The sequence below is a fragment of the Mytilus californianus genome, unplaced genomic scaffold (genome assembly GCF_021869535.1).
Source record: "Mytilus californianus isolate M0D057914Y unplaced genomic scaffold, xbMytCali1.0.p SCAF_6, whole genome shotgun sequence".
NCBI lineage: Eukaryota > Metazoa > Mollusca > Bivalvia > Mytilida > Mytilidae > Mytilus > Mytilus californianus.
This window is the reverse complement of record NW_026262712.1, coordinates 94,907,362-94,921,091: the sequence shown is the minus strand read 5'-3', so window position 1 is coordinate 94,921,091 and position 13,730 is coordinate 94,907,362. Positions and strand designations below refer to the sequence as shown.

Sequence of the window (13,730 nt, the reverse complement as noted above, 5' to 3'; positions counted from 1 at the left end):
AAAGGATGGTAAGGTATGTTCCAGAGAGGGAGGTATGGTAAGGTATGTTCCAGAGAGGGAGGGGATGGAAAGGTATGTTCCAGAGAGGGAGGGGATGGTAAGGTATGTTCCAGAGAGGGAGGGGATGGTAAGGTATGTTCCAGAGAGGGAGGGATGATAAGAGAATTATTGGGTGATTTAATTGACAAATTTGGTGAAGGTTAGTGAATGTGGTGGTTAGGAATTGGGACCTTTAAATTTCTTCTAAGAGAAATCCATCATTCATTGATTAATTTACTTGAAGAAAAAAAATATCTTCCAAGTAGATGAAAATACATGTATTAACTCACAAAAGTGCATGTGATGTTGTATTTATTTAATATCAATAATATATTTTCAGTCTGTTTTACATAAACACTGATATTAACATTAAAAGTTGATTCCAAATTATCCATAAGGATACCTGAATTTCTATTTTTAGACTATCGCAATCAAGAGTGCAATATGCATGTTTTACGACTCTTAACGTAAAATAGCAATTTAAGAAATAAAATAATAAAACTATCAAAATGTTGGCAATATGTGTGAATTTTTGAAGCGTAGGTGGAAAATTAATCCTCACAACTAAAAACATGGCGGACGAAAAAGATTTCGTTAAACAACAAAAATTGTTCCCTAAGAACTTTATGAAATATTTTAGTTTAGTCCATCAATTTTCAATTGTTTGTATGGTGTTTCATCGCCTCAAAATGAATTAAAAAATAAGTTTCTAGTATTGAGTTGAATGTCATTAAATATCTGTGATTCTCAAGATAATTTTCAATTGTTTTGTTAGTGTCATCATCCTGTGTTATTATTTTAAGAGTAATAAAACCAACAAGCTAAAAATAGAAAGCTGGAAATTGATGTTGTTATGGTAAATATGAAAACAATATGGTGGAACCATGGTGACATAACTTAACTATCCTTGTAAACCCACTTGGAGAACTGGTCCTACATGAATCATGCCTCAGGATAATATTATGGTCTATTTCCATCGAAGAACCCTTGCCCTTTGACCAAAAAAAATTTCATATAATAAAAATAAGTATATGGGTGGGATGCACATTCTAACAAAATATTATGGTGGCCCATGCATGTGGCCAATGTTTTCTGATGCAAAAACTTTCAAATTTAGCAAAATGGATTGTCGAGGCAAGATATACAAACAAAAGCCTCATAGCTGAAACTGTAGATTAAGTGTATGTTGGAGTTATTGCCCTTTAAACTTGATATTTGTTTTGCCTTTGACAAAAGTCTCATTGAGCACTTAGCCATCCTACATTCCATTGAAACTGTAAAGTACAAAAATTAGAAGAAATAAAAGACCTACAAAAATGCCTCTACGACCAAAACCATTGTATGATTCCTTATAGGAATAAGTGCCCTTAAATAACATGTTTAACTTATTTTCAATTTATTGCCCATTATCTCAAAAACTAAAAATTGGTAAACAGCAAAACTGATCAACAATACAATATCTACAAAATGCAGATTGGACTAAAACCGTTGGTGACCATATATAACTAGAGTCTAAAATAGATATGTAGGAACTGTAAACACAAAATTTATCAGCAATACATAATCTATATAAAATTCCAATATGAGGGAAACCATTTACCTGATATTTTAGATGGTGTAGCGCCCTTAAATGACAATTTTTATACCCAGCTTTAAAAAAGTAGGGGTATGCTGTTTTTATTATACCCCCGCTTTAAAAAAGTGGGGGTATACTGTTTTACCTCTCTCTGTCCGTCCATCCATCCGTCTATCCGTCAGTCCATCCGTCCATCCGTCAGTCTGTCCATCCGTCTATCCGTCAGTCCATCCGTCCATCCGTCAGTCTGTCCATCCGTCCCATGAATATTTTTCGTCGCATCTTTCTCAGGAACTCCATTACAAGGATTTCTGAAATCAGGGTTTATATGAGTCAGCTATACCGTGTGATGCGTTTTCAGATTCATCACTCAACAACTCCTTGTTTACCTTATACTTTTAGCAGGGCAGGGGTATCAATAGTGAGCAGTAGCTCACAGATTCACTTATTTTTACTAATTGGGAGTTTTTGACTTTTAATTTAAAAACTGTAATGGCTTGGTAAAAATTGTAGAAGCAAAAATGATCAGCAATGCAAGAAAAAGGAAAGAATCAAAAGTTACGTATCATTATGTGTTACGTGTCCAATCACAACAAATGTTCATATGTTACAGATTATCAAAAGAGCAAGACAGAATTATCTGTTTGAGAAATATGTACAAGAGAATCACCCATGGAAAAGAATTATGGATGATACAGTAGAGGCCATGAAGGTAATTAACTAGAGATTGAATTATAAACTATAGAACACAAGACAGTAGAGGTCATGAAGGTAATTAACTAGAGATTGAATTATAAACTATAGAACACAAGACAGTAGAGGTCATGAAGGTAATTAACTAGAGATTGAATTATAAACTATAGAACACATGAAGGTAATTAACTAGAGATTGAATTATAAACTATAGAACACAAGATAGTAGAGGTCATGAAGGTAATTAACTAGAGATTGAATTATAAACTATAGAACACAAGATAGTAGAGGCCATGAAGGTAATTAACTAGAGATTGAATTATAAACTATAGAACCGAGACAACAAAGGTCACGTAAATGAATTAGATATAAGCTATGAATTTGTATGATGCTGTATACCATGTTATTCTACAGAAGAAGTCTCTGCAATATATTCTCTCTTCTCATATGCATCCTACTGTCATGAATGTAAGTTTATATTGAAAACCTTTTCTGATCTTTTTCAAGCCATTTGCAGAGAAAGTGAGAACAGAAACTGACCCAGATAAGAAAGCCATGTATGATAGAATGTCTGAGAAGGTCAACAAAGCACTCAAAGCATTGGAGGCTGTTGTCAATAACAGCAAAGGTCAAGATGAAATTCAGCAAGCTAGAAAAGTAAGGTTATATATATGACATCAGAACTATAATGGTTGTAAATACAAAAATAGAGTATGGTCAAATGTAACCAGCAAGAGGCCTTAAGTTATTTATAATCATCAGAAATATAAATTTATATCAACTAAATTATGAAATTCTCAAAAGTCAGAAAAATTAAGGTTTCAGGACAGGAATTATTGTCAATAAAAAACTGGTCTAGATGAAATCAGCAGCACAGAAGGATAAGGTCAAAATAAATATAGACAGAGATGTGGTATGATTGCCAATGAGACGACTATCTACCAAAGACCATAGGACATAGATATAAGCAAAGGGCCTTCAAAAATGAATAAAACCTATACCATATAGTAAGCTATGAAAGGCTTAACAAAGTGTGAAACAAGTCAAAAGAGTAAACAAAGCCTGATTTAAACTATCGATAATAACATTAAACAAAATACAGATATGGCAGACTAAAGGTCATTCAAGATGAAATCTTCCAACCGAAAACGTTAAGGTCAAAGGCTATAAGGACAATGATGGTTATAAGCACCTAACAGCATACCTAAAACTAACAGTGTAAATTAAAAGGCCAGACTTGATATAAGAAGCTTTTAACTTTGGATGTCCCTTTGGTATCTTTCTCCTCTCTTTCAAGAAAGACACCCATTAAAAAAAAAAACAGGCTAAAAGGTAGTATGTATGGTAAGAAATATAAAATTTTACAGTTGGTACCAAATCAAAGACAATAAACTCAATAATCTGTTTTCCATAATGCAAAAGTTAGTTTGGGGCTTTCATACTGTTATGCTACTAATTATAGAATAAACATACAATATTCAGAAAATATAAAATTCATTGGTACATGATTTAGAAACAGAAACTTGAAGAAATGAGAGGTTTGTCAAGCTTTAATTCTGTTTCATAGTGTGTTAATTATAGTTTCCAGCTCAGTAAGTACAGTTTTTATCCTGTAATTTGATATTGTTCAATATTCAGTTTGATGATTTTCAGCATTTGTCTCTGTTTTTTATTAAAATTGACATATAGCTATGTACCACAAAGAAGGTACAAAAATGAACTATTTGAATTTTACCTGTCACTCTCAATACAAGGAGGATACCAGGAGACGACATCTGTATACTATATGAATATAATTACAACTGTATTTGTATAGTAAATGGTCAACTGCAGAATGAATTTAATGAAGTACCTTAGCACTTTGATTATTTTTAATGAGCTTTGTATATTCTAGGCCTTATTAGAAGCATCCAGAGATATTGTTGCTGATTGGTTGGATAGTTTACATGGTTCGGAGGTCACAGATAACTCTATATTCACGAGCCTGCCAAGATTTTTTGAAGAACAGTTCCATGAAGACATGAAAGCTTTAAATGTAAGATTTAATAATGTACAAAGCTTGCCCCTTTGTTTCATAGATATTCAAGGCAATGCCCTTGTGTCATAAATTTTCAAGGCAATGCCCTTGTGTCGTAAATATTCAAGACAATGCCCTTGTGTCATAAATAATCAAGGCAATGTATGATATGCTTCAATGAGACAGCAATCCAACAACAAATGAAACCCCAGATGACATTTAGAGGACTCAACACATGGTCTTAAACAATAGACATTTGTCCATACAATATGCCAAGCTGTAAAAACTCATAAATCTGCTCTATTTACTAACATGACACAGCTACCACATAAATCTGCTCTATTTACTGACGTGACACAGCTACCACATAAATCTGCTCTATTTACTGACATGACACAGCTACCACATAAATCTGCTCTATTTACTAACATGACACAGCTACCACATAAATCGACACAGCAACCACATAAATCTGCTCTATTTATTAACATGACACAGCAACTACATAAATCTGCTCTATTTACTGACATGATACAGCTACCATTTGGAGACATCAGTTCCAAGAAGGGGATTAAAGAAGGTCACATGGTCTCTTCTGAAATTTATCACTCCAACAATTATGCTGATGAATTTGGCATTTGTTTTGTATTTTTGATTGAATGTATTGCAACAGTCAAATAAATGATATACCTGCCTAACTTTGTGCATGATCATTAAGGAAGATAAGTGTATTCTAATGCATTAAATATTTTACAATATTTTATAATCATATTGTTTTGTTCTGTAGGTTTTACCAGCAGACGTGTTAACAAGAGTTAGCGAATACATACCAGAAATTATAACTTTTGTACAGAAAATTATAAATAATGGCTTTGGGTAAATATCATAACTGGTTTTAGGACATTGTTTGATGATTAATTGTTGTTTTTTTAATGTTCCTTGGCTAATATTTCATTCATATTCAGGGGAAAACAGATTACCAATATCAAATGGGTTGGTTTTGGAAAGTGGGTGGAAGGGTGGGCATTTCAGGTGCCACTGGAAAATGAGAGAATGTTGGGATAGGAACAAAAATTGTCCCTTGCAATGGACCCCTCAAACAGCTACTACAAGGATTCTCAAACATGCAGATAACATGGCATTCTCCCTACAACAGGGAAACATGGACTTATTTCTATACGAGGGGGTACCTTCAGGGGGTTGGGTAGTTAAATTATTTTATAAATAAATTAATTTAGAATTTGGAAATACTGGAGAAAAAATGATGTTATTGTAGATAATCTTAATTTTATGATGTAATAGGTTTGCTGATCCTGGATTTTATTAATTCATTTTTGTAAAAATATCTATCATTCCAATGCATTATAGACTATTGAAAATTTTTAAGGGTGAAAAGACTTAATGTTTGTCATTAAATGTCACCAGGAATACAGACATTGAAGTTCTATAAAATTGAGAATGGAAATGGGGAATGTGTCAAAGAGACAACAACCCGACCATAGAACAGACAACAATTATAGCATATTTGTGTTTTAAAATGAAGAATGATTCAATTTTTGTATTCCTCATTTCAGATATGAATCAAATGGCTCTGTATATTTTGATACTCCTACTTTTGATCAGAGTGAGGGACATTTTTATGCCAAACTTGTACCAGAATCTGTTGGGGATTCCAAGGCTCTGGCAGAAGGAGAAGGTATGGATTTTATTAGATACATGTGAACAACAAATTTGAATATTCAACAAAGTACAAATTTTTCTATAAGCTTGTATGTAGACCTTTGTAAAACAATGAAATCATATATCCACAAAAATTACCATTTATCCTTATGCCTAAAACATTGGTACACACAAAATTAAAGGAATCCACAGTGTAATGGTGTCTTTATTCTACAGGTGACCTGTCTAAGGATAAAGTAACAGAGAAGAAAAGTCCAATAGATTTTGCTCTGTGGAAGGCATCCAAACCTGGGGAGCCGTCCTGGGATTCCCCATGGGGAAAGGTAAGGCATATGGCTTTTTATTCACAATAATTGTGTTTTGTCCAAACTCATCTACTAGGCCTCAGACCACAATTATTCTTCCCATTGGTTACAATGCATTTTTTGGTAAAAGTCAAATTGAATTAAAAAATTTGCACCGCATCAAACATGAAATAAATTTAACTGCTTATAGACCATTATTATTAGAATAAAATATGCTTGTCCCAGGACAATCCATCAGTGCTTTTTCTTTTGAGAGCCCTATTAACATGCCAACGGTAGGATTTGAATCTTGAATAAATGACGAAGACTAATTTCTACCCTACTTTCATTTTGGCCAAATCACTACTTTCACTTTCAACAATAATTTTTGTCCACATGTTTTACTTATTTCAATATATATGCAACTAATAGGACCACTTAAATAGTAAACATTTCAAAGAAAACAGTAGTCAGAATACTTAGGAAGAAATACCCCATATAATAATTGGGAACTATATTCCTAGACCACGAACAAAGGGAATTAATTGTGGTCTGAAGCCTATTAGACCTCAAAAATTTAAAGTATTCTTATGAAACTTCACAGTTACTTAGCATGATATCTAAGTAGTATAAATGCCAAATTTTATTACATTCTGACAATTATTAAAAATGTTTGGAATGCTTTTATATTAGCATATCTGTCTGCGGAACATGCTTTTTGCAAAGTATTAAGAAATCAGTCAAAATTTTATTCAGAAAATATTTTTTTGGTAATTTTTTACCAAAATATGCCTTGATCCAGTAAACATAACTTGTATTTAGTTGAAATGAGACAACTGTTAAAGCAAACTGCCACTTATGTGCCAGTTTTTTTCATATTTATATTTCTCTGGTTCTTAAGTCAGAATTGGTCAATATGATAAGGGCACAGACATAAAGAGCATAATTGCGGGTAAATAAAAACTGAAAAGTTGATTTATTTTCATCATTCTATCCTCTCTATTGGTTATTTACTTCTAAACAACTAAAAGTAATTTAGACTTGATACTTTTGAATTTTTAAGACATTTTGCTTTTCATATTTTTAAGTGTGTTTGTATGTCATGTTATGTCCCAGGATCAACTAAGTTTTGTAAAAACTAATTGAAATTGCATTTATAAGGTACCCTCATTGATTCAATGAAGTAATGTGGTGCATTCGCACAAATTTTTTTCTTTAATTTTCATTAGAAATCATGTAAACTGTAAAAAATGCCATTACCTGCCTCATATGCCCAAATATGGTCAAAATGTCTTATTTTGATAGATTTTGTGTAATTTCTATTTTCTTTCTTGAAAAGTAATATGACAAAGATCATTTTGTACCTGTAAGACTTTTTATTCACAATAATTGTGTTTTGTCCAAACTCATCTCCTAGGCCTCAGACCACAATTATTCTTCCCATTGGTTACAATGCACTTTTTGGTAAAAGTCAAATTGAATTAAAAAATTTGCACCGCATCAAACATGAGATAAATTTAACTGCTTATAGACCATTATTATTGGAATAAAATATGCTTGTCCCAGGACAATCCATCAGTGCTTTTTCTTTTGAGAGCCCTATTAACATGCCAACGGTAGGATTTGAATATTGAATAAATGACGAAGACTAATTTCTACCCTACTTTCATTTTGGCCAAATCACTACTTTCACTTTCAACAATAAATTTTGTCCACATGTTTTACTTATTTCAATATATATGCAACTGATAGGACCACTTAAATAGTAAACATTTCAAAGAAAATAGTAGTCAGAATACTTAGGAAGAAATACCCCATATAATAATTGGGAACTATATTCCTAGACCACGAACAAAGGGAATTAATTGTGGTCTGAAGCCATATATTTGAGAGTCGTCCGTGAAATCCAAATGGAGGGGGGTAAAAAATTCATTTGTTGGGAGCTGTCAATCAATTCCCCATAAGGAAAGACAAGTTATCAAAAATGGGAGCCATAACGTATTCGCAAGTAAGAAAGGTCTGGCATTTATATGTTGTTAGCTATCAGTGGATTCTCCATATGGAAAGGTATGGCATTAAAACCTGCTGAGCCATCAACTTTTTATACGACCGCAAAAAAAATTTTGTGGTCGTATATTGGTATGACGTTGGCGTCGTCGTCATCGTCGTCGTCGTCGTCCGAAGACACATTAGTTTTCGCACTCTAACTTTAGTTTAAGTGAATGGATCTCTATGAAATTTTACCATAAGGTTCAATACCACAAAAGGAATAAGGGGCCAAAAGGGCCAAAAATAAGCATTTTTGTAACTTCCGGACATAACTTGTGTGTGAGTGTATGGATCTCTCTGACATTGTACCACAAGGTTCCATATCACAAAGGGAATGCTGGGATTGATTTTGGGGGTAATTGTCTCCAAATTTTAGGAATAAGGGGCCAAAAAGGGGCATAAAACAAGCATTTTTCTAGTTTCATGACAATAACTTGTGTGTAAGTGTATGGATCTTTCTGACATTGTATCACAAGGTTCCATATCACAAAGGGAATGCTGGGATTGATTTTGGGGGTAATTGCCTCAAAATTTTAGGAATAAGGGGGCAAAAAAGGGGCAAAAAACAAGCATTTTTCTAGTTTCATGACAATAACTTGTGTGTAAGTGTATGGATCTTTATGAAATTGTACTGCAAGGTTCCATATCACAAAGGGAAAGCTGGGTTTGAGTTTGGGGGTAATTGCCCAAAATGTTAGGAATAAGGGGCCAAAAAGGGGCCAAAAATAAGCATTTTTCTAGTTTCCAGACAATAACTTGTGTTCAAGTGTATGGATCTCTCTGAAATTGTACTGGAAGGTACCATACCACAAAAGGAAGGCTGGGCTTGATTTTGGGGGTAATTCCCTCAAAATTTTAGGAATTAGGGGCCATAAAAGGGCAAAAAAACAAGCATTTTTCTAGTTTCAGGACAATAACTTGTGTGTAAGTTTATGGATCTTTATGAAATTTTACTGCAAGGTTCCATATCACAAAGGGAAAGCTGGGTTTGAGTTTGGAGGTAATTGCCCTAAACGTTTAGGAATTTGGGGCAAAAAAGGGGCCAAAAAACAAGCATTTTTCTAGTTTCCAGACAATAACTTGTGTTCAAGTGTATGGATCTCTCTGAAATTGTACTGCAAGGTACCATACCACAAAGGGAAGGCTGGGATTGAGTTTGGGGATGATGAATCATAAGGGGGTTCAAAAAATTTGGGGGGGATTTTTTTTTCCTTTTTTTTTCTTTAAAATTTTCCATTTTAAATTGGTTATTTCTGATTTATATATAAAAGCAAATAATAATGATATGGTTTGAATAGGTAAATTAAAAATTTTTAAGTTCTTAGACCACTTTCATTCTGTGTCAGAAACCTATGCTGTGTCAAATATTTAATTACAATCCAAATTCATTGCTGTATCAAGCTTGAATGTTGTGTCCATACTTGCCCCAACTGTTCAGGGTTCGACCTCTGCGGTCGTATCAAGCTGCGCCCCAGCGAAGCATTTTATTCTATAGGTGGAAAGTCAAGGTGTTCTTATTAGTCATTTATGGATTCCTAAGGGGAAAAGGTAAGGTAAGTTGGATAGTCATTATAGGATACCACAAGGGAAAGATGAAGCATTCATACCAGCTGAGTTTGACTGATTGTTTCTAGCTTAATGTCTAGTAGCAAATATTTCATGAATATTCATGACAAGAACAATTAAACATTAATACAATATACATATGTACCTGTTTTCTGATGGGAAAGGTAAGGGATTCAAACCTGCATAACTTTTAGATTCATTGTGGAATTCACCACAAGGTAAGTAAGGCGTTTCTCTAATTTTTTCATTATTTTCACATTCCCCAACCGATTGTGAAAAAATTGTTCTCCCTACTAGTGAAATATCTGTTCTCACTAAATGATTGGTTGCAAATTTAATGATGACGTCTTGGTTTCTTCTGAATTTCCTATTGTGATGTCACGAAATAAGGCGACCATGCCTGATGACGTCGCATATAAAGAACACAACTTTCTGAAAATCTTTGAAAAGGAAGGATAAAAATCATTAGAGAAACAGATTCCACCACTATAACTCGTGTATTACGATATTTCTCATCTCTGAACAGTTAAATTTTAATTATTTAAAAAGCTCGGCAAGACTCTCGCTTTAAATATCAAAATTTAACTGTCTTGAGTGGAGAAATATCGTAACACGCTTGTTGCAGTTGTAGAATCTATATTTCTCAGATAGCCATTATATGGTTTATTGTAGGATATGGTAAGTCAGTCTGCATTTAAACTTAAGAGTTGTGTATGATTAACCTTGGGATAAGGTCAGACTTATAACCAGATGAGTTTTAATAATATTGTCATGTTGAAAGGTAAGAAGATATCTAACCTTAAGGTAGATCGGGTGTCTTTTTCTGAGCATCCCTTCTGGGCATGTTCCAAAAATACTTTTTTGGTTTAAAATTTTTTTCCAATTATTATTCAATATACAAAAAAAACTTCTGATATTTGAAATAAAAGCTTAAACTACCAAAGTGTCCTTATTGCGAACCAAATGAAACTTTTCCATAGAGTCATCTCCTATTGTTCAATCTATTTAAAATTTTGTCAGTTCTATTGTGCTATTGAATAAATATAAAAGCTATTGCTCTCTGTGTAGTTTATTCACTGGGACCTTTAAATTTCTTCTAAGAGAAATCCATCACTCATTGATTAATTTACCTGAGTAAGAAAAATATCTTCTAAAAGATGAAAATACATGTTTTAACTCACAAAACTGCATGTGATGTTTATTTATTCAATATCAATAATATATTTTCAATCCGTTCAATATAAACACTGATTTAATCATAAAAAAGTTGATTTTTGACAAAATGTTCAGAATTTTTCTTATTGAAATTTGCATTTTTTTGTTTTTGTTTAGTTATAGAATATATTTAGGAAGGCCTTAATTTAAACATCGTCATTTTCCAGTTTTTATTTGTAAAACACTAAGAAAAAAAAATTTAATAGGAACAATGTTGAAAATGTTGTCAGAAATCAACTTTTAATGGTGACACTGATGGTAAAGTTAGGGAATCTACACTTCACAAATTCAAGAATTTAAGAAGTGGTTCATCTGATAAAGGTGGAATATACAGAATAGGTAACAAGTAACATAAAATGGGATAACAGCAATGAAATATTATCTAGATACATTGTATCCTGACTTTGTACAGACACAAGATATGGTGGTTTGAAAAATCAATGTCAATCCTAATAGAAGTATAGAGCAGGAAGAAGGAAATATTATAGTCCATTATTAATTAACTACTCTGTTATTGGACTTAATATGATGAAAACTGCCTATGCAATATAAAAGTGTCAACTCGGGCAATACAGAATAACTCGGCCAATATTGACTTTTTTTCTGTATTGGCCGAGTTCTGAACCGGCCAATACAGGATTTCGAAGCGTCTCTAGTTTTTAGATCGAAAATAATGATAAACACAAACTTAAAGTAAACAGTCGTAAGGTAGATGCAGTTTTCATTTACTCACCATGAACATGCCGAAACGATCAGTGTGGCATATATTTCAGGTTAAAGACGGTCACATTCATTTAAAAAGCATTTTGTAAGCAGACAATTGAATCATTTCAGGTTTGGGCAACTGACCGAAGATTTGAACAATTACAAGTCACCCTTTCGGGTTGAAAAATAAATGACAGTTTACAAAACATGAGAAGCGAAAGTAAACAGTAAATCGGTTGTACCTGAGGTCGACAAGAAATGAACCCGAACCAGGCATATGCATTGTGGAAGGGTGACTTGTAATTGTTCAAATCTTCGGTCAGTTGCCTAATGGATAGTTGTATCATTTTCAATCATATTCAACTCCTACAATTTTTTTAAATAATTTGTTTCTGCATTACACATGCAATGGCAGTACCTTTCCAATTACTATTTATATGTTGCGTCTAAATATGAACTGTAACACTTTATAGTGACTGGTAAGGGTAGAAATATTCATCAGATGAGAAAATGTAGAAGACGCCTGGAAACAGCACCAGATCATTTGATATTGTAGCTTATAAAGTAAAACATGATAAATGGGAACTCAGATTTGGATAGTTCCACTTCAACGTAAAAAATGTTTATCTCTTGTGGTATATAAAACAATGTTAACACTGTAGTTAATTAATAAAGGTATCATTACGTGTATTTCTGTATTGGCCTTGTTATTGGTCCTTGGCCAGCTGTATTGGCCTTCGGCTTCGCCTCAGGCCAATACAGCAAGCCTCTGACCAATAACAAGGCCAATACAGAAATACTCATGTAATAGTACCATAGTATAATCTGATCAGATAAGTTGACCAAGGTCCATTCTTATAGAAGTATAGAGCAGGAAGAAGGAAATTTTAAAGTCCAGTATAATCTGATCAGATAGGTTGACCAAGGTCCATTCTTATAGAGGTAAAGAGCAGGAAGAAGGAAATTTTAAAGTCCAGTATAATCTGATCAGATAGGTTGACCAAGGTCCATTCTTATAGAAGGAAGTAGAAAAATAATCCTTTGATGAAAGCACTCAGATACTGGTCAGTGTTTCCCTGATTAAAGATCAACATTTGAACTAACTTTAATGTTAGATATTACTTTGACAAGCATTAAGAAATCTGTTATGACACAATGAATCATATCTTTAGGGTTTCTTAGAAAATATTTTGACAAAATTAAAAATATTTTATTGTTTTCCTCCAACTTTATTGGTTCATTTACTTATGTATGAATTAAAAATCCAGAAAACATACTCCAACTGTTGTTACCATGTACAAGACATAATCTTTCAATCAGTTTAATTAAGGTCTGGAGCTGGCATGTCAGTAACTGCTAGTAGTCTGTTGTTATACCCTACGCAACGAGTTGCAGAGGGTATAATGTTTTTGACCCGTCCGTCTGTCCGTCCGTCTGTCCGGGCGTCTGTCCATCCATCAGTCCGTCAGTCCTGTTTCTTGTCATCGCAACTCCTCTCAAACCACACAAGAGAATTTCACGAAACCTTTTTAGATAATAAGGACATACTATGTAGTTGTGCATATCGATAGGAAATTACGATTCAATTTTTATACGACCGCAAAAAAATTTTTGCGATCGTATATTGGTATGATGTTGGCGTCGTCGTCGTCGTCCGAAGACACAATGGTTTTCGCACTCTAACTTTAGTTCAAGTGAATGGATCTCTATGAAATTTTAACATAAGGTTCAATACCACAAAAGGAAGGTTGGGATTAATTTTGGGGGTTATGGTACCAACAATTAAGATATTAGGGGCCAAAAATAAGCACTTTTGTAACTTCCAGACATAACTTGTGTGTTAGTGTATGGATCTCTCTGACATTGTACCACAAGGTTCCATATCACAAAGGGAATGCTGGGATTG

The 13,730-nt window shown here is 33.4% G+C and overlaps 1 protein-coding gene across 2 annotated transcripts in view; it reads left to right on the top strand.

Annotated features, from left to right (window-relative positions):
* Positions 1–13,730, top strand: part of LOC127704886 (cysteine--tRNA ligase, cytoplasmic-like) — a 223,621-nt gene that overhangs the window by 162,218 nt on the left and 47,673 nt on the right. For both annotated transcript variants that reach the window (XM_052209120.1, XM_052209119.1), the window contains exons 6-11: positions 2,229–2,327; positions 2,816–2,965; positions 4,203–4,343; positions 5,113–5,201; positions 5,900–6,021; positions 6,222–6,328. In XM_052209120.1, the coding sequence (XP_052065080.1) occupies positions 2,229–2,327; positions 2,816–2,965; positions 4,203–4,343; positions 5,113–5,201; positions 5,900–6,021; positions 6,222–6,328 (708 nt within the window). The remainder of the gene's footprint in view (positions 1–2,228; positions 2,328–2,815; positions 2,966–4,202; positions 4,344–5,112; positions 5,202–5,899; positions 6,022–6,221; positions 6,329–13,730) is intronic.